This window comes from Helianthus annuus, chromosome 13 (assembly GCF_002127325.2).
Source record: "Helianthus annuus cultivar XRQ/B chromosome 13, HanXRQr2.0-SUNRISE, whole genome shotgun sequence".
NCBI classification, from domain to species: domain Eukaryota; kingdom Viridiplantae; phylum Streptophyta; class Magnoliopsida; order Asterales; family Asteraceae; genus Helianthus; species Helianthus annuus.
The window spans coordinates 120575015-120597676 of record NC_035445.2 but is presented as its reverse complement, the minus strand read 5'-3'; the positions used below and the strand labels follow the sequence as shown (position 1 = coordinate 120597676).

The 22662-nt window shown below is 36.9% G+C and overlaps 2 protein-coding genes across 2 annotated transcripts; one reads left to right on the top strand and one right to left on the bottom strand.

Annotated features, from left to right (window-relative positions):
• The first annotated feature begins 346 nt into the window (after window positions 1-346).
• LOC110899215 (CASP-like protein 1) lies at window positions 347-2205 on the top strand. The gene is made up of 3 exons (XM_022146088.2): window positions 347-656; window positions 1647-1776; window positions 1868-2205. The coding sequence occupies exons 1-3, from the start codon at window positions 382-384 to the stop codon at window positions 2093-2095; spliced, it is 633 nt and encodes a 210-aa protein (XP_022001780.1). The 5' UTR covers window positions 347-381; the 3' UTR covers window positions 2096-2205.
• Window positions 2206-8128: 5923 nt separating this feature from the next.
• On the bottom strand, window positions 8129-8596 carry LOC110901616. Its single transcript, XM_022148427.1, has one exon. The coding sequence runs from the start codon at window positions 8594-8596 to the stop codon at window positions 8129-8131; it is 468 nt and encodes a 155-aa protein (XP_022004119.1).
• Window positions 8597-22662: the final 14066 nt, after the last annotated feature.

Sequence of the window (22662 nt, the reverse complement as noted above, 5' to 3'; positions counted from 1 at the left end):
GACCAAAAAAAAAAAAAAATCTGTTTTCACACCAATTCAGGGGGAAACCCAATAAATATGGGAAAAAACCTCTTTTTTGTGGGAGTGGAATCCAAGACTTAACCCTCAAGATGCCACTAGACTATAAAACCCAAGTGATCAATAGTGTATTCACCTAAGCAACCCCTATTTACAAATCTGGTAATCCCTTGTTGACCAAGAAAACAAAAATCTGTTTTCACACGCTAAAACTTAAAATTCACATACGTGTGTGAAAATACTACCAATATGTTGCCAATTTAGTTGACCTAATCTTGTATAATTATGCTCTTCCAACCACACTTAAAAAAACAACCAACTTTACTCAGTTATTATAATCTAGCTATATACATTCTCGCAACAATGGCATCCAGTGACACCACAACTCCTCAACATGCCACTGTAAGCATGGAGGTACCACTAAAAACGTCAGCTGCACCACCGACGGAGTATAGTTTAGGTCATCGTAGCTTGAAGAAACATGCGGTGGTTGATCTGCTCTTGAGGGTCTTGCTGTTTGCGACCGCGGTAACCAGTATCGTTGTCATGGTCACTTCTAAACAAACCAAACAAATTCTAGTCGCCCCGGGCGTCGTAATATCAAGGGATGCGAAATTTAGTCACTCCCCAGCTTTTGTGTAAGTTTTTTTTTTCTTTTTCTTTTTTTTTTAAGCTGCTAACATCATCAACATCATACTCGGTAAATCTCACAAATAGCAAAACTAAGGTAGGGTATGAGGAGAGTAAGATGTACACAGTCTCTACATAACACTCAACAATTGGGACAAAAGCCAATTAGTGCATGTACTCCCTTGTCTTTCGGCTATCAACCATAAAATTAGCAAAATTACGTTAAAATTAGTATACTTTCACCTTTGCCACACCCCTCCCCCCAACTTCTTTATTCCTATAGGGTGTAGAGGTGAAGTTGTCTACATCTTACACTCCTCAGACCCTACCTTAGCTTTGCTATTGGTGGGATTTACTGAGTATGTTGATTGAAAGCTGCTAACAACAATGATATGAAACTGATTTAGGGACGGAACTAAAGCCGTCTTGTTGTAGTCTTTAACATTAACTGTTTTTGTTGTAAACAATATTTTAGCAACAGATTTTTCTGGTTTAGCAACAAATTTAGGGGACAGAAATTCCGACAAGCATATTCTGTCATCATTCAGCGACATGCCCATTACTAATTTTGCGACAAATTTTGCAACAGAATCTACCGTCGCTAAATTTCTACCTGTCGCTAATTTTCACCGGGTTCGTGACAGAACTGTTCGGTTACAAAACTGCTACGAACTTCAGTCCCAAACATCCCCTGTCGTAAATTCATAGCATACACTATATCCATTGCAATACCATCGGAATTCCGTCGGGAAAGGCTGTATGAAAAGTGTCGCAGAGGTAGCGACAACATAAATTGTAAACTTTTCACGCAAGTACCATCACAGGTGTTTAGCGACAAAAAGACAAAACAAATTTCATCGCGACTTCATCGCAAAGTGTACTTGCGACAGAGTTGCGACTGTTCGGTCGGTCGCAAATTTCTGTCGAAATGTTATATCATTGTTTTCAGCAGCTTTCCTTTTAATTCACCAACCTTTACTATTTTTGTTATCTTGCAGATACTTTGTAGCAGCACTCTCGGTAGCTGCTTTGTACAGCATCATTACTGGTGTAATCTCGGTTTTGGCCTTATTGAAGCCAGGAGAAACCTCCGCAAAGCTAAAATTCCATTTCGTTATACTCGATTCGGTATTATTTCGAACCATACTCTTCTCAGCATCATCGATGCATAACAAATTAAAAAAAAAACCCAACTTATATATAAATCTATATGTTGCAGCTGCTACTGGGCATTGTGGCTGCAGCAACAGGTGCATCAGGAGGAGTTGGATACGTTGGACTGAAAGGGAACTCTCATAGCAGATGGAACAAGATCTGTGATAAATATGATTCATACTGTATTCACTTTGGAACCTCTATTCTTCTGTCACTAATATCCTCCATTACGCTTCTACTGTTCGTTTGGCTATCGGTTTACGTGCTCTCGAAGAAGATTGCAAGGCCATAGATCGAAAAAATATGTACCTCTGATCATGTATAAATTCATGTTACTTTTACTTGTAAGATAACTGTTGGTAAAATTGATATAAATACTTTTAAATAAGTTACAATATGGAAGGAAATGGAATTAATTTACAGTACTGGTAACAACTGGGATAAAAGAAAAACAAAAATTCAGAAGGCGGTTTTTTCCTGTGGATTCGTGCTGAATACGGCTCCCTTAAAACAGATTGCGAGTATCCACTTAGAGAACGCGTTTTCCCCTCAAGAACTTGCTGACCATTAATGGCAACGGACTCCACGACTACTTCTACTAAGCTTCATCAGCAGCTTAGTAGGAACCCTAGCAGTAGCAACTGCTAACTGCTATGTCAAATGTGTTGGTATTAGAGATACAATAAAGAAGAACAAAAGGTTAACAAGTATTGAAGACAAGAGCAATAGGGCTTTTTATTATCTCAGAAAAGTTGCATACAATCACAATGAACAAAGAACCTTTTAAATACTAAAATTATCCAACGGAAATAAACTGAAAGACAGAAAAATCAGCAAGAGTCATAGACTCAGCCATAGGCTTTATTCAACAGATAATTCAAACTTTAAACAGTAAAAGTAAAGATAAGATGTCACGTGATTGCATGCATGAGAATAGGAATTTAGTTCTGACTTGGCCCACCATTACTTGCTCCATGATCCATATCTGAATCATGATCCATATCTGAATCTGACCCATATTCCAACCAGTCACCAGAGTTTGGATTAATTTTATTACCCCCCGATAATTCAAACTCCTTGACTCCAAGCATCTTTCTGAAGAACACAAATTTTTCCCTGGATAATGCTTTAGTAAGGATGTCAGCTACTTGACTTCTTGGGTTACAAAACTCTAGCATAACTTCCTCCTGCAGTCCTGCTTGACCATCTCACGAATGAAGTGATGTTTCAACTCAATGTGTTTTGATCTATTATGCATCACTGGATTCCTTGAAAGGCTGATAGTAGATTGATTGTCACAAAAAGTGATTGTAGCACCTACTTGTTTGAAGTGAAGATCTTCTAGAATACGTCTTAACCAAATTGCTTGGCAAGTGGCTACGGTCGCAGCTATGTACTCTGCTCCAGTGATTGATAACGCAACCGTTCCTTGCTTCTTGGTACTCCATGTAATTGCAGCACTGCCAAGAGAAAACACATTGGCAGAAATGCTTTTTCGATCATCAATACAACCTCCCCAGTCACTATCTGAATGACTAACTAGCTTCACCTCTTGATTAAGTTCACCTTTAGCAAATAACAATCCAAACTTTATTGAGCCAGCTACATACCTCAAAATTCTTTTTACTGCACCAAGATGAAGACATGATGGACTTTGCATAAAACGTGACACCAGGCTAACCGCATGAGCTATATCTGGCCGAGAGTGAGTGAGATAAATAAGACTGCCAACCATACTTCTGCAGAACTCGGCATCAACCTTTTCTGAATGATCTTCCATTTGGAGTTTTTCATTAGAATTCATGGGAGTTATTTCAGGTTTGCATTGCAGCATACCTGCCTTTGAAAACAGATCAGCAACATACTTTTCTTGTGAAAGAAAAATTCCATGACTTGATTGACATATCTCCAGACCCAAAAAAATAAGTTAGCAAACCCAAATCAGTCATTTCAAAAGAAGCCATCATACCTTCCCTAAATTCATTCAGAAGAGCTGGATTCGGACTTGTATAAACAATGTCATCCACGTACAAACATACATAAATGACATCATGTATGCTAGTCTTCTTTACGTACAACGTTGGTTCGTTTTCACTTCTAACATAACCATGCATAGTGAAGTAGGAGTCTATCTTTGAATACCACGCCCTTGGTGACTGTTTAAGTCCATAAAGCTCTTTGCTTTCTTGATCAGGTACACTTTACCTTTATGAACCTCAAAACCTTCCGGTTGTTCCACATAAATTTCTTCGTCCAAATTGCCATTAAGAAATGCCGTCTTCACATCCAGTTGGTAAAGCTTCCAACCTTTAAGGGCTGCAATAGACAAGACTATATGAATAGTTTCAAATCGAATAACAGGAGCAAAGGTCTCCTGATAATCGATACCTTTTTTCTGAGAATACCCCTTGGCTACGAGTCGTGCCTTATGCCTCAACACACTTCGATCAGGTCCAATCTTGGTTTTAACTAACCATTTTACACCAACTAAGTTCTTACCAGGAGGAAGATCCACGAGCTCCCAGGTCTTGTTCTTTTCTATTGCCTCCAACTCACATTCCATTACCTTTCTCCATTCTTGTTTAGTGACAGCCTCATCAAAGGTTTGAGGATCCGAAACATTTAGTGCAAATTGGCATGTGTAGAAGTCAGGAGCCATGTTTATGGGAGTGGTTGCATCATACACATCATTCAAGGACTTAGTCCTCAATATAGGTGAGGTAGCTGTACTAGCAGATGTTGACTTATCACTAGTACTAGAGGTTACATGCAAAGTTGATGAGACTTGAGGACTAGTACCTTGTACAGGAGATTGTAAGACTAGTGGGAATGGGGAGGCTCTTCCTCATGAGGATGGGCCGCCACGTAGGCGCCACATCACCGTCTCATGGAGGATGGGCCTCCTCCCAATTTGAGGGGGGTGGATGATGGGGCTACCCCACATAATTTTTTAATGTTTAATTTTTATTGTTTAACTTTTTTATTTGTTTTACTTTTTTATTTGTTTAACTTTATAAAGACAATTCAATATTTAAAAATAAGACATAAAATCCATTACATAACATAAATAAAAATTACATGACCTAAAAAAATTACACCACATAAATTTATAAAAAAAGACAACATTTAAAAATTTAAAAAAAACTACACTACTCGTCTTCGTCTTCGTCACCGTCCGCGTCGTTTGCATTGTTCCATATATGTTCTACCAAATCCTGTTGAAGGTTTGCATGCGCATAGTCGTTGATTAGCGCGAACGAGTTTAAATCCTGTTGCGTCGGCTCTACCGGGACAGTATTCCCGTAAGATGCATTCTCATCATACTCACAAATCGCCCGACCTTCGTCTTCAATAATCATGTTATGGAGCAAAAGGCAAGCGTACATACAAAGGCGCAACCTCTTCGGTGTGAACGCGCATGCCGGTTGTTGAATGATGGCCCATTTTTTTAAAACACCAAAACAACGTTCGATGTCTTTTCTTGCAGCTTCTTGACGCTTGGCGAATTTTTTCCTTTTTTCGTCCTCGGGAAATGGAATAGTCTTGACAATTGTAGACCAAGACGGATATATTCCGTCAGCAAGATAATACCCGCGTCTATACTCAACCCCAGAAACTGTAAAACGGATGTCCGGACCGGTTCCATTAACGACATCGCTAAAGATCGCCGATTGGTATAGCACGTTGAGGTCGTTGAGTGAACCTGGGAGACCAAAGAAAGAATGCCAGATCCACAAATCTTGTGACGCCATGGCCTCAAGTATTAAGGTTGGATGGCTGTGATCACCTCGCGTGTATTGGCCGCGCCATGCATTCAGGCAGTTATGCCACGCCCAATGCATACAATCAATGCTACCAAGAATTCCCGGAAACCCGTGCCGTGCTTCATGAGCTTGATACAACTGTTGAACATCATACACGTTTGGTTTCCGCAAATATATTTTGCTATACAGTTTCACCACATTATGGCAAAACCGATACAAACATTCCCGTGTAGTTCTTGCCGACATCTGTAAGTACTCGTCCAAAGCGTCGGCCACTGTCCCGTATGCCAGTTGGCGAATGACCGCAGTACACTTTTGTAACGTGGTGAACCCTTCATAATTCCGAGCATCGGGTCGTTGCGTGAAAAACGGGTCTACCCCGGCCAAATCATCAGCAATCCGTGTGAATAACCGGCGACTCATTCGGAACCTTCATTTGAAAATGTCGGCGTTGTAAAGGGGTGCATCCGAAAAATAATCGTTCACCAATTTCTCGTGCGCTCCAGTCGTAAAAAAATATATAAATACGAGTAAATAAGGAATAAGGATAATAAAATTTATTAATGACAAACCTTCGCGGTCTCTGTTAACCCGTATTCGTCTGGTAATAACGGTTTCAGACGAGTCGTCTTCCTCTTCCTCTTCCTCCTCCGTAAGAATCTGCGCCGCCTTTACTACAGTGTTTGCGAAAATCATCTCCTCTTCGTCCGAAGAACCCGAGGACCACCAAGAATTAGATGCCATTGTGGATGAAAATATATTTTTTTTTATAAAATAGTGGTATAAAAATGAGAGTGTTTTGGGTTGAAAGTGGGGAGAAAGTGATGAAAAATGGTATAAAATGGAATGGTTTTATAGAAAAAAGGAATTTTTTTTATTAAATACATATAGCCGTTCAACGGCTATATATTCAAAATCATGGCCCGTCTTCCCCATCTTCAGCATGCCGGTTTTAACATCACAAGCCAAGGGGGGCGGTGTGGGGGACCGGCGCCGGCCTAAGACGGGCCTAAGCCGGCCCCCATACCCCTTGGTCTAAAGCCTCATGAGTTGAATTACTTGAAAAGGTTGCATCACTTGTGTCCCCATGTGCAGATACACTAGCATTACTAGCCTCCATAGGGAATGGATCTACATAATAAGCAGCATAAGTTTGACTTTCTACTTTATTACTAGACCAATCCCACTTTACTTCTTCCAAGCACTCAACGTGTTTTTGAGTTTGAAATACCTTAGTGACTGGATTATATAACCTGTATCCAGTACCTTGATTTGCATAGCCAATAAAAATACATTTTCACCTCTGATATCTAACTTTCTCCTTCCTTGGGATTTTGTAAGAGTGTATGCCACACACCCAAATACACGTAATTTCTCAACATTTGGTTTTTCTCCACACCAAGCTTCTAATGGAGTCAGACCATCAACCACAACAGTTGGTGATCGATTCATTAAATACACAACCGTTGCCACTGCTTCCGCCCACAGAAAATTTGGAAGCTCCTTATCTTTCAACATTCTAGCAAATCCCATAATGGTTCTGTTTTTTCGTTCTACAACTCCATTATGTTCGGGAGTGTATGGTATTGTTAGCTCACGTCTAATTCCCATCTCTTCACAATAAGCATTAAACTGGTTGGAGGTGAACTCACCACCTCTATTGGTTCTAAGCACTTTGATTGACCTTTCACTTTGCTTTTCTACTAACTTTTGAAATACGTTAAACTTCTCAAATGCCTTTGATTTCTTAGCCAAGAAATATACCTAGCACATCCTGGTGAAATCATCTACAAACAAGTAGTAATGACTTTGGCCAAGACTCGGCACTTGCATAGGGCCATATAAATCTGCATGGATTAGTTCTAACCTTTTAGTGGCTCTCCAAGACTTAGACTGAAAGGGTAATTTAGTTTGCTTTCCCATAAGACACCCCTCACAGTGAGGTGTAGTCTTAATAGTAGGCAAACCAATTACCATGTGTTTATCATGTAAAGTCTTGAGACTGGCATAATTCAAGTGTCCATACCTTAGGTGCCACAGTTGAGAAGTGATCATCTTAGCATCATCTTTACTGCATACTTCAGCCTTGGTGGCATCTAACAAGAACATGTTATTACTGGAAACATGAATTTTCATGAGAGTCACACCTCTTTGAGAGATAACATATCTTCCATTTTCAAAATGGAGGGCATAACCTTTCTTCATAAGTTGACCCACACTAAGTAAGTTATACTCAAGTTTGGGTGCATAATAAACATCACTTAATAACTTATGTCCTCCTCTTCCTGTATCGATCTTCACTGTTCCTTTACCTTCAATGGCCAGCTTCTTTTTATCACCCAACTGCACATCCAACTTAAATGTTTCATCTAGATTCGTGAAGATTGACTTGGTTCCCATCATGTGGTTCGAGCAACCAAAGTCAACGAACCATAGACTGTTGAAGTTGTCGTGAGTTTGGGTGTTTGTCATCAACATTAATGGCTTTTCCATTATCATGAACAAGTGTTGCTCTTCTTGTGGGTCTTCTTCCTTCTTTTCAGTAGGATTTGTGGCTAGGTTCACTTGGGCATCTTCGGTATTATACCAACAATCCCTTTTAACGTGACCAAACTTATTGCACACATGACATTGTGGAACTTTGCTTCTATCAAAACCACGACCACCTCGGCCTCTCCCACGTGGAGAGCTCTGCCTCGACCTTTATAAGTATTAAACCTAGAAGCCGGATTGTTATCTTGAAAAACTTGAAGAGCATGTTCATCATTTTCTTCAACTATGTCCTGAGACCGTCTATTAATTCTTTCTTCCTGTGATTGGAGTGATCCCATTAATTTTACAGGCGATAATTTGGATAAGTCAAAGGATACCTCAATAGATGGCACCACGTGATCAAACTTGGGGGACATACTACGCAAGATCTTCTCCACAATGATTTGATCAGCAACTTTCTCACCAAAAACTCTCTTCTGACTCACGATCGACATCACCCGAGAGAAATAATCTCCTACCTGTTCTCCATCTCTCATGGACAGGTTTTCAAATTCCCTTCGTAGCCCCTATAATTTTACAGCTTTTACCTGGTTATCGTCTTGGAACTCCATACGTAAGATTTCCCAACTCTCTTTAGCAGAGTCAGCAGCAACAATTCTTGAGAACAACATGTCATGAACTCCCTGTTGGATGATTACCATGGCATGAGCATCTTTCTTTTTCATAGCCTTCAGTCTTCCGGCATCAATTTCACTTTGATTCACACCAGATTCGACCATGTCCCACAGATCACGAGACATCAAGATAGTTTCCATTCTTATACTCCAGTATTCATATCCTTCACCCTTGAACATGGGAATCGGGGTTGGAGCAGTGGGTAACGTTCCGGTTTGTTCAGCCATGGAGTGGGTTTGTGAAAGATAAAAGAAACAAGAGCTTGATTGTGCTCTGATACCACTGTTGGTATTAGAGATACAATAAAGAAGAACAAAAGGTTAACAAGTATTGAAGACAAGAGCAATAGGGCTTTTTATTATCTCAGAAAAGTTGCATACAATCACAATGAACAAAGGACCCTTTAAATACTAAAATTATCCAACGGAAATAAACTGAAAGACAGAAAAATCAGCAAGACTCATAGACTCAACCATAGGCTTTATTCAACAGATAATTCAAACTTTAAACAGTAAAAGTAAAGATAAGATGTCACGTGATTGCATGCATGAGAATAGGAATTTAGTTCTGACTTGGCCCACCATTACTTGCTCCATGATCCATATCTGAATCTGACCCATATTCCAACCAGTCACCAGAGTTTGGATTACTTTTATTAAAATGAGCCTTCAAAAGTACAAATGTAAAGTAAACCACCATTGCGCCCATCGTTAACGTTGTGTGCAGAGGTGTTCAAAAATATGTGCCTCCCACTTAAATACCAATTCAAGGTTCTACCATCCTCCTATGCGAGACAAGTTCTCACCAATTTCTCATACTATTTCCGTTTCAAACACCCAATTTTCAATATCGATATCTCATTAATTTTATCTTTTTTTGAACATACTTTGCTTTGCTACGAACCTCTGGTAAAAAAAACACAAATCCAATAAATAATAAATATAATAGTTTTAGTAATAAATAATTGAATACATTTAATTATTTCACTAAAAACCATATTTTCCAATAAATAATATATTAGTAATAAATAATTGAATAAACTTAAGCGATCGGAAAGCCCATTTTCACTATCCCCATTGTTTCATAAGTACTTTGTCTTTGCCTAGAAGCAACGTTATTTCATGCAAACCTCAACGATAACACAATTCATTAAATGAAACAAATTCAGTTCCTTGACACGTGTCGTGTCGCTTTCACATGCGACTATTTTTTTTTTTTTTTTAAAGGTGAATTTCTCAACAGACGGATCATTCACGCCAGAAATCCTGGCCCCGTCTCATTCTGTCCCGAGGACTATGTTGTCTTAACCGGATCCACGCCTCAGTAGAATGGGACATTTGGCTTTCCCCGAGAAAATTTCAGGCCCCCTGTCACTTGACAGAAGTTGCACCCTCCACACGAGCCGCCGCCTGTCGAGACTGACCGACTCGCTGGAGTAAATGCACCCTAGTAGAAAACTCGGGTTCCCTCAGGCTCGAACCGGAGTCCAAACCATCATTGGGTTGGGGAAAACCCCAATGCCTCACCTTTGATGGAAGTGGGGATCGAACCGGCGCCACTCTCATGGCACAAGGTTCTTTCCACCACTCCACCAAAGGATCATTGGCTCACATGCGACTATTCATGTTGTTACATTGTGTCTCGATTTTTATTTTCTGTAACCTTATATTTTTTTAGTTACACGTCTTTCTATTATTGTATGGTATATGATTATCTTCCATATTTAAGTTGTAGTATTATTTCATTAAGTTTGCACGTTTCCGGTTTCTTGTATTATACACTACTAGAAACTAAGATATTTGCAACTGACCTGTAACCGTGATCATATTGGTTGCAAAGTTAGCTACCGTTATTAGCTTGGTCGCAAAACAATCACAAAATTTGAGATGCTAAAATTCAGTCACAAATATGTGGAATTTATATAAAATTAAATAAATTAAAAATAAACTCTGTTGCATTTTCTTTAAATAAACTAATTAAAAATAAAAATAAATTGCGGTCACAAAACTTGCAACCATTTAAATTCCGTCGCAAATCTGTAGAGAAAATCAGTCTCGTAGCGATTCACCATTACAATCACAGTCTCGTAGCGATTCACCATTGCAAATCATTTATTGTGATTCACATTTAGGGATCATTTCCCACCACTTTTCAGAGCATTCACATCCAAACCACTATATTTTCACCCTAAATTACACTAAAAAACACTACATTTTCTCTCTCCTTTTCAATTAAATAATATTTTTTATACTTTTATCATTATCTTTTCTCTCTCCTCCACTCACAACCACTTTCAAAATATATTAAAAAATTATAGGAGGTGAACAGTGTCCCCCCAAATATACAGATGAACAGTAACATTTTCTCTCTCCTCCACTCACAACCATTTTTTATACTTTTTATATTTTAAAAACATCTCACTCAGAATATGATGCCTTGGATGTGAATGCTCTCATTCTGGTTAGTACTGTATTTCATCACATTCAATGATGATTTTAGCATATTCACCTAAATGTATCCATCATCTCATCATTCTGGAGTCGTAGATTCTTGTCGCCATTTAAACCTTTTGTTCCTCTTTTCCTCAACTCTTGATCATTACGTTTTGTTGACTGTTCATGATTTTTTTGCCTGTCTTCAGGGCTGTCTATAGTTTTTAGGGTGCAAAACGTATAATAAAATTTGGGCTCTATTCATTAAAAAAAATTGTTTTTCTAATCATAATTCCTATATCATCTATGTGTCTACACAATTTATAGACCATAAACCCCATCGCCAACAATCCCAAAGCCAGATCACCTATTTATAGTAGAAGCCTAAAAGTCTAATGTTTTTATAAGACACGAAAAGTCTAATCTTTTATAAAACACAAAACTTTTAGTTTGGAGTACCTCTATAGACCGAGAGAGGGTAAACATTGTAGTACTCTTACGCAACTTTAAATCTAGTTCAACAACATAATTACTACACAAACGACAATTGTGATTGAATAAAAATGGTCGCAAATTTTACAATCAGTTTGCAACCGGATTAGGATTTAAGCGGTAGTAATATTAGTGAACGACGTCTCGATATACGATGAATGGGGTGATTGCGATGATGGTTCTTATAAATGTCACGTAAACATAGTTATTACCGTATTTGAGTTGAGAGTTGAACACGGAAATAAAAGTATAGAACCAATAAACATTGATTAATATTTTTGTTTACCCTTTATAAACATTCTTGAAATAGGTTCTATCTTTAACTACTTTAGTTTAATAAAATAAATAAATCATTTACATTATATTAATTTATATCGAAGGGATAAGTCCAAACATTATGTGATGTGTTAACCATATGAAAACGCACGTTTTGACGTATCCGATTGAACTCAATATATCCTATAGTTGCATTGCGATTGGATAAAACGTAACGTAAATCGAATTTATATCGTACAATCATAACGTATTATACGCGACCCGACTAACTCGAATTTATATCGTCAAGGCAAAAACTCTTGAGGGGGTCAAAGTGGCATCTACCAAGTTCATAAAAAGTTAAGTGGTTAAAAATTGTATTTCCTGAACTTAAAGGCTAAGAGCATTCACATCCGTTCCACCATTTTTTTCACCCTAAAATACACTAAAATACACTATATTTTCTCTCTCCTTTTCAATTAAATAATATATTTTTATACCTTTATCATTATTTTTTCTCTCTCCTTCACTCACAACCACTTTCAAAATATATTAAAAAATTATAGGGTGTGAACAGTGACTTTTCAAATATACAGATGAACAGTAACATTTTCTCTCTCCTCTACTCACAACCACTTTTTATACTCTTCATATTATAAAAACCCCACTCACACAATTTAGTGGAATGGATGTGAATGCTCTAAGAAAGGGTAAAGATAAAATTTGATAAAATTTTGGGGTAAGAAGAAAACTATAACAAAGTTATAAATATTATAAAATATTATATTATCTCTTATACAAATTGTTTAAATTTATATTAAATTTAATTTTATAATTATTTTTTAATTGATATTAATTATCTATAAAAATAGATGGCTTCAATGAATGACACGTGTCCAAAACTTTGTTTATTTTATTATATAGTACTAGCGGTAAGACCCGTGTGCAAACACGGGACGTTTCTTAGAAAACAATGCATAGCCCATATTGACAGAGTGTAAAAAATAATTAATACAGACTTATAAAATTGGTATACACTAATAGTCAATAGGTTTATTCAACAGCAATTCAATTATGTTGATAGCAAATTACTGTTTTCTATTAACTGTTAAAAACTTCTGTTGCTTTCCAACAGACTTTCCTAAAAAATGTTATCCATTATCTCCAACAGAGGTTGCTAGATGGATAGATAGTAAACAGATATGCATGTTAGTCAACCTATGTTAAAAAGGTCAGTCAACAGAAATTACAAAGGTTAGTAAACATATGTTTACAGAATAATGTTATTAACAAACAATTTAGTACTCTCATTAAAAATGAGAGCTGCAAACACAAGTCGTTTTTAGACAAACATGAATAACACATATTAATAGAATATATAGATATATGCATAGATATTGTACCAAAACGTGTTATCTATTATAGCTAATATATCCATTACATACAATTTAGGGCATGTTTGGCTAAGCTTTTCCAACCAACTTATTGGCTTATTGACTTATCAAAAAGCCAATAAGCAGTTTTTAGTGTTTGGCAAATGGAAAAGTGCTTTTTAAAATGGTTTTTTGATATGAAGGAAAAGGAGTTTTTGAAAAGTTAAGAGATTGTGACTTCTTGATTAGCTTATAGCTTTTCAAACAACAAATTACCAATATACCCCTTATTTTTTAACATCCCTTATGAAAGAATGCCCCTTTTAGTCATTTTACATCAATAAGCTAAGCCAAACACTTTTTAAAAAACAACTTATTGACTTATTGGCTTTTTCCACCCCATAAGCTAATCCAAACACTTTTTTTAAAAAATACTTTTCAGAAAGTCCTTTTCCCAAAAGTCCTTTTCTCAAAAGTCCTTTTTGACTTAAATAAGCTTAGCCAAACATGCCCTTAACTGTTTACCCAAAAAGACAATATAAACTGTTTATAGACATACGTACTTCATAGAATTTGAATACAACTTAAAGTTCAACAAACATTAACTACAAAAACACAATCACCTGCCTCAACAACTTTCAGCAAAACTAAATTAAGTAATGCAGCGGAATTAAAATGGAAATAAACTTTGCACAAAATCAAACAGGAGAAATGGTTTCAACACACATTTTAAAATAGAACAGAATGATTGAATTTATTTCAAGATTCAAGTGTTTCTTCAATCATCCGTTTAACCCCTACTTTCACAAGGTAATCCTCTGCTTCTTTATCTACTGCTGTTATTTTATCCATATGCTTTTGATTCCTTCTTTAGTTAAGGATGGCAGCAGGTGGAGCAGTGGATCTCCTGAAATGTTGCTTTTGTGGCTCAGCTGAAACCACTGCTTCAAGATAATCAGGCTTTTGTGGAATATTAGGATTTTTCTTCCTTAGTTCTTCCAGCCTTTTGTAAAATGCAAACACTTTATCCTCTTTCCATCTTGACACTTGATTCTTTGACCCAAAAGCAGCTGAAATCAGCTCTTCTTTCATCCTCTTCAGCTACATAGTCCTTTCTGGTATTTCTTAAACTTTGCCCAGATAGGAGGAGTCTGCTTCACCTTGTTTTTTATCATATCTTGAATTCTGGCTGCTTCACTTTCAAGCTCACTAATGGTCCATTCTTTGTATATGTACCTTTCTCCTTTATACGTTTTGTAAGCAATGATGTTATCAAGATAATCTTTTCTCAAGGTTTCATCTGCTCTTTCTGATAGTTGCTGACAAAGATTTTTTGCAAACTGCTCCAATGTTCCGACTTGAGTTAGCAGGTATTGATAGTTGTGTTGTATTTCCTTATCAGATTTACCATGTGAATTCCTTTTAGAGATATCCTCTGCTTGTTGAGCTTTTAACCTCATATATTCTTCAATGTTGTTTGGCCTAGGATATCCTTCAAGAGATGGCAAACTCCTTTTAGCAGGGTCATCTTCAGTGTAGAAGGATTTAATCTCCTCTCTAACTGCTATAAGCTCTAAAGGGTACTGAGCACTTGCAGGAGTGATGGCAGTGTTTGGTTTTTGAACTTGAGCTGAAGAAAGAGGAACAGGGTTTGGAATAGGTACAACTGGCAGTAATTGTGTGGATGTTTGTGGTGGTGAAGTGTCATCATCTAGGACAACATTGGTTACCCTTCTCCTTTTGGGTTCAGGAGAGGTTGGTGTTGTTTTGATGGATTGAGTGGTAGTGATTTGAGTGGAAGGTTGCTGACTAACAATTGTTGGAACAACTGATGTTTCAACCACTGTTGTCATTACAACAGATGATGTGTCATCTGAAGTCTTCTGCTTTTTAGCAGGAGATGATGATGGTGATGAAGTTGTTTTTGGGGGTGAGGTGATTTTTGGTGGTGATGATGTTTTTGGTGAGGCAGTGGTTAAAGTGGGAGCAGTAGTTGTTGGAACAACTGGTGTCTCAACCACTGTTGTCATTACAACAGATGATGTGTCATCTGAAGTCTTCTGCTTTTTATCAGGAGAAGATGGTGGTGATGAAGTTGTTTTTGATGGTGAAGTGATTTTTGGTGGTGATGATGTTTTTGGTGAGGCAGTGGTTGAATTGGGAGCAGTAGTTGTGGTGTGTGTTGAAGTGGTGGCAGTTGTTTGGGTAACAGCTGTTGAAACCACTGAAGTACCAACATTTGTTGATATAACAAGAGTTTTAACATCTGTTGGTTTAGGAGATTGATGTCTAGTGGGCTGCTTTCTTTTGACCTTAGGATTTTCTTCATCCTTTGGTTCTGAAATACCCTGCTCATTCATTTCCATAAAAACTCTCTTCTCCTGTTCAAACCTTGATTTGTCCTTTGCCTACATATTCCTTTTTACCCTTGCTTTTGCCTTAGCAATGGCATTTGTGGTTACATCAATCTTTTTTGGAACCATCTAGCAAAGGGATGTCTGCAAGCATACTTGAATTATCTGATGCAATGTACAATCCATCTTCATATCCCTTCTTTGTCAACTGCTTCATTTTCTCTCCCTTTTTGGCATCAGCTGGTGGTGGGTTGTCCACAAAGATGATAGAGGGAGGAGCAGTGCCAGTGATGTTTAGTAAATGGGCCTTGATTGCCTTGATATCTGCCTGGGTGTCTTTAAACCTTGCTTCCATGAGATTTCTGACCTTTTGAACTTGTATCTCATGTTGCCGATCAGCTAATTCTCTTTGGTGGTGTAGCAGAGGTTGAAACAAACTCCACAGCTCATTTGGAGTGGGAGCAGATGAAGGAGCAGCTGCTGAAGTTGGTGCAGCAGTGAGTGGTACCTTTTGTGTTTTCAACAACTGTTGCAGCATGTCTTTGATTTCTGCAACAGATGTATCAAGCTTGTCAACTCTATTCGTCAATTCTCGGTACATTAAACCATCATCCAACTTAATGGGATCATCTGATTTCCTACTAACAGTGGTTGTATCAGTGGTTACCTTTGGAAAATTTTCACAAAAGTTATCCAATGATGCCCCTTGTTCTCGGTACTAAGGACTTCTTTCCTCAGCAATTGATAACCTTTTAAATGTACCAGTAGTTGGAACAAACACACCAGTGGTTATCAGAGTTGTTGCAGAGGAAATTGCCTTCAAGGAAGTCTGATTTATGAAACAACTGGCCAGGTGTAGATCAGTGGATCCAACTCTTGTAGTTGCAGCTTCGCTTGAACTACTGATAGGAAGTACTTGTACTTCCTGCAGTGTAACCTACTTCGCTATTGTTGGTGGGTTAGCAATGATAGGGAATTCAGACTCAGTCACTTGTGGTGGCATGCACTCAGTGATAGGTGGTTGAGAGGAACTGATTTCTGTCCGAACTATATCAACTGCATCCAACCAAAGTTTTGTTTGTGCAGCAATTTGAGAGGTGAGTATGAGTGTGGAAAGAGAATTTGCCCCGGGAAGTGGGCTGTGAATGATAGTATCAAGTGATTCTAGAGCATCATAATTTGGTGTCCCGGTTCTTACAACCTGTTCTTTTTTAGAAGAAGCAGGAGGAGTTTGAGGCTCGGGTTGAGATGTTTCTACCATCTGCTGTGAGGAAGTAGCAGCAGTGGTTTCTGGTGACTTTTGTGTTGTCACTGGCAGTTGCTCTAGGATCTCATCTTCCAGAGTTGCCTTTGTTTTAGGTTTGGGGGGCTTTTGTATTTTCTTTTGTCTTAGTCTTTTGGTGCATTTAGGTGTGGGTTTCACAGCAGTTGTTTTTCTGTTGTGATCACCTTGAGCAGTGGACTCAGCAGCATGTGCCTGAGGAGCAGTGGTAGCTGCTAAAGTCTGCTCAAGAGCCTCTGCTTGTGTTTTGGACACTTTTGATAGCCTTGTAAATGTTACAGGTGTAAGGTCATTTATTTGAAAAGGTTTACCCTGCATGAGTACATGAGCATCATCCTTTCCAAATTTCTTTTGAAAATAAAAGCTTAGGAACCTTAGAAATAGCAAAAATGATTTTCTAGTAACATTTTTGACCAAGTCATCAAAGATCTCCTGGGAATAGTTAAAGTTTTCCTCATGCAAGATAGCATAACCCATGTATTGGATCTTTAATGGAATTTCATTGAAAGCAGTGGTCTTGTTAGAAACACACATTAAGAGAGTATGAAACAAAAACCTTGTGGCAGGAGGAAAACTGCCTTTTTTGCAAAGTGTCTTTTTTCATTTCCTCTGCATAACCTCTTTCTAAAAAATCTGTTTGATACTCTACTTTTGGAAAAGAAGTTTTACCTAGAAGATCATTGAGTTCAAATACTTCAGAGATTGTTTGTGGTGTGATTTTAACTTTAACACCCTTTATCGAGGAATTGATGGCAATTGGTATTTCATCTTGAGATTCAAGTTTTGCATTTTTTCAAAATTCCCTCTGGGTTGACAAGTAAATCGGAGCATCAGAAGTGAACAAAGTTTTGTACTCTGAAGACGAAAGAGCATCTATGACGGAGTTGAAGGTTTCAGTGTTACTTGGTTTTGTCAACAGACCCAAGTAGTTATGGGGAGCTTTGTATGGAATTTCTATGGCCTTTTGAGTGGATTTCTCAGATGATGAAGACGGTGATTTTACCATTTGAGGAAGAAGGACAATAAAGAATTTTGAGAAAAATGGAAGATAACTGCTTTGAGAAAAGGAATTTTGAAATCGATTCAAAAGTAAAACCCTGTTTGGGGGTTTTGATCAGGGTTTTATAGGGGAAAAAGTGAATGCTGACGTGGCAGTGGTTACAAAAGATCTGACCGCTATGTACTGTCCACGACCCAACCCCTAATGAGTAATGGAAGACAGTTGTTTTATGAAACCAGTGATGAAATAATATCAGTGGTTGTAATGCTTACAATGAAAACAGTGTGAGACTTTAAGCCATCAGTGGATAGCCTATCAGTCCTGATGGTGCAATGTTGAGATTATTAAAATAAACTATTAGAATGGATTTTTGATTTCCTGAAAAGATTTTGATACTTTTATCATTCATTCAAAATTTTCATTTTAACTATTTTTAAGATGCATGTTGAGATTATTAAAATAAAGTATTACACGCTAGAGTTACGACTTGTTAGGATTTCGTTGGTAAAATTGTAACAATTAGGTAAAATTGTAATTTCATTGTACTTCAATTTTTTAACTATTAGTGGATAGCATACATTGATTGAAACATAAATGTTTGGTCACTCAGTGGTCAACATGAAAATTGAAGAAACATAGGTTGTCTTTCAACAGTGATAACATTTAACATTCAACATGAAAAATGAAGAAACAGAGGTTGTCTTAGACAGACATATGTACACAGTCCTGCTTCTTTGAACATTTGTCGGTCTTCAAACATCTGCGAATCTACGAAGCATTATCTCATTGGAATGTAACGATTAGGAAAACCAATGATTGTCAATATCAGTGGATGTCAACAATAAAAATGTGAGCCGTGAATATTTCTTAACTATCAGTGGATAGGTAACAATTATTGAAACACAGATGTTTGGTCAATCAGTGGTCACATGAAGAATGAAGAAACAGACGTTGAACATCAAACCAATCCTTCACAATATTAAACATCTGTTAACTTACCAAACAGATGTTCAGACAAAATTCAACATCAACATAATCTAAATCTTACTCAAACACTAAATTATAAGTAAAAATAAAACACAACTTAGATTCATAAAATTAAATTTATTCATTTATTCATGATCTTTAAACTAAAAGTCCAATAATTACATCACACACTGAACAATATTAAAGTTCAAATCTAAGAATAACAGTAAGAATTAAGAAAGTTTAGTTTCAACTCCATCGATTGCTGAACCTCTCGATGTATGTCCTTCAGCATCGCCATGAACTGCACGTCTCTATCACCGCACTCTATATTACTGACATCACAAATAAGAAACAAACCTAAAATGAAAATGTCTCTTCTCAACTGTTGTAGCACATCTGAGTTTCCACAATATTGGACGAATCTATCTATCTATACTTTCTATAAAAGGAGAAAATCTTCCAGACACAAGAAAACCTAACTTTCGATTTAACAAAAATACATATCGTTCGTTGAAGCTGCAACTTTTCACGATAGAAGATACATATCATCTGTTAAAGCTGCAACTCTCACATCAAAGAAGGTAGCACATGCAACTTCTCACGATGTTGCAACAATGATACTGCAACATCGATATTGAAACATTGACGTGGGATGTGAATTTTCATTGAAACGACGATGTTGGAACAATGATACTCGAACGATAACATGTAAACATAAACAACAAACATTCGAACAAAGAAGTGTAATCGGAGATTAGCGGCTGAATCACGAGAAAGATACATTTGAGAGAGAGAGATATGCTCACATATATGAGCGAGCGAGATTTGAATGTGACACCAGATAATTATATCTTATTTATAGGATTAGAATTTTGAATTTTGAATTTTGAATTTCAAAATTACTGATATTATCAGTAATTACTGAGCTGATTTGAAAGCAATTGTCATGATGTTTATTGGGAACTGATGTTTATTGGGAACTGAAAGGTAAGTAGTGTATATCCTTATTTCCAGCTTTATTAAGCTAAAAAATATTAGAAACATCTGCAAAGTAGGAAACAAAAGAGATAGAACATCAATTTTAAATTACCATTTTGCATATTTTGAATTTCAAAATTACTGATATTATCAGTAATTACTGATCTGATTTGAAAGCAATTGTCATGATGACTTTTCTAATTTTTTTATTTTAACTTTAGTTAAGAGATAATAACCCTCAGTTTGAAATTCACATTTTCAATATTTTAAATGTCCAAAGCTCAAGAAATTGACATTAATTACTGATTTCATTTGCAACAAATAGTCATCAAGAATTTTTTTTTTATTTTTTAATTTAACTTTAAATTTTATCACGAAAACAATTTGGAGAAACTCTTATCTCATTTGAATGTAACGATTAGGTAAAATGGTAATTTTTGTTCAATCTATCACTAATCAACACCATCAGTAATAAAAATGTAAGCAGTGGTTGTTTTTTAGGAAAACCGCTGATGGTCAATATAAATGGATGTCAACAATAAAAAAGTGAGCAGTGGCTATTCTTTCCTATCAGTGGATACCCATCAGTTTTTTAAACAAAGATGTTTGGTCAATCAATGGTCAACACGAAGATTGAAGAAACAGAGGTTGTTTATCAGCAGTGGATAACTTTTAACAATCAAATGTTTCAACCAACACAGTGGTTGTAACAGGCTTTTAAATAGAACTTGGCCCTTAAACAAATGTCTCGCCTTATATATCAGTTGTCTTTGGGACTTAAACAGAAGTTTGACCATAAACAGATGTCTCGCCTTATATAAAAAAGTGAGCAGTGGCTATTCTTTCCTATCAGTGGATACCCATAAGTTTTTTAAACAAAGATGTTTGGTCAGTCAGTGGTCAACACGAAGATTGAAGAAACAGAGGTTGTTTATCAGCAGCGGATAACTTTTAACAATCAAATGTTTCAACCAACACCATGGTTGTAACAGGCTTTTAAACAGAAGTTGGCCCTTAAACAGATGTCTCGCCTTATATATCAGTTGTCTTTGGGACTTAAACAGAAGTTTGACCATAAACAGATGTTTGGCCTTAAATAAATGTTCGAGCTTAAACAAATGTTTGCCCATAAACATCTGTTTTCAAAAAAGACCAATTTCAAGAATACTATACCCAAACAATCAAAATGAGGAGCTTAATAAACACAAAGACTGTTATAACAAATAAACTCTGCTGATAAAACAACCTCTACTGCCCATATGAATACAAAAGCATCATAAAGCTAACATCTGCTGTTGAAACAAAGGTCTACAAAGCATAACATCTGCTGATCATTCCACAGTATAAATTGCTAACATCTTCTGTGACTTAACAGTGATAAAGTTCAACAGAGGATTTCAAAATATATGTTTACACAAGCCTCATGATGAACATCTGCTGATAAACACCAAGACGGTTCAAGCAAAGGTCTGCCAAAGAGAACCTATGCTATGACAGATGATGCAGCTGAACACAACATGTTTAACAACAGTGCTTGAACAGACCACGTTCAACAGATGATAATATAATAACAATAATATTGAAACTGTAGCAATTACATTTTCTTAAATCTAACAATCATCCTCGAAGCTGTAACAAAATCTAAACACCGATACAATAAACACTGTTACATAAGCAAAACTGATACATAAATACTGATGTTGAATCCGCTGTAGACACTTAACCACTGCTGTTACTTGAGCAGTGGTTTTCCTTTGGTTGATCAGGACTTAGGTACATAAGTGCCTGTCTTTAACAGCCTTGTCCTCAACAGTGCCCGTCTATCCCTGTTGAAAAATAGAATCAATATTTTTAGGGAAAATGGGATTGAAAGATGATAATCCAACAGTGGAGGATCTCATTCGACTGTTCCGATAAATTCAATTGTATTCTCAAACAATGCTTGCTAGATTTTTGAAGACCGACAAAGACCAACAAATGTCCACATTGATGCTTCTTTAGACATTTGTCAGTCTTCAAAAATCTAGGAAACATTTGTTTGAGAATACAGATGAATTTATCGGAGATGTAGAATGAGATCATCAACTGTTGGGTTATCATCTTTCAACCTCATTTTCCCTAAATATATCAATTCTGCTTTTCAGACCTCCCAAAGCCATCTATCAGCCTCCAAAGAGTTCAAGACAGCTTGAAGCATATGGACTTGCTGTCATTCCATCAGTTGAGTATTTAATCCAATATATACCACATTCAAATCAATCTACTCGTAATCACATCTTTGTTCAAAAACAAAATCAAACCGACAAACATATCAATCAAATTCCATAGAATGATGATTTATTTTAAACACAAAAAGACATTACCTCTTCATCAATAAAATACTGGCTTCATTTTATAACCTTAATCACAGTCGGAAGCTCGGCCAACGAACTCAAGACTTCAACACCAAATAAGAAATCCAGCAAGATCTACCTGAAGAAAATTTAGCATACGAACCTTCAGTTTGTAATAAAAAGAAAAAACAAAAAATATCTATTTTTAAACTACCATTCAAATCGATGTTAAATGCAACGCCTCTTTCGTCTTCATCTGCTTCTCTATCTCTACAGTTTTAGAGAGAGAGAGTTGAGAGAGAGTAGACAGAGATACTGAAAGGCTGATCTGTGATGGGAACCTGCATTGAAACGACGATGTTTGAACAATGATACTGGAACGATAACATGTAAACATAATCACGAGAAAGATGGATTTGAGAGGGAGAGATACGATCACAGATGTGAGCGGGAGAGATT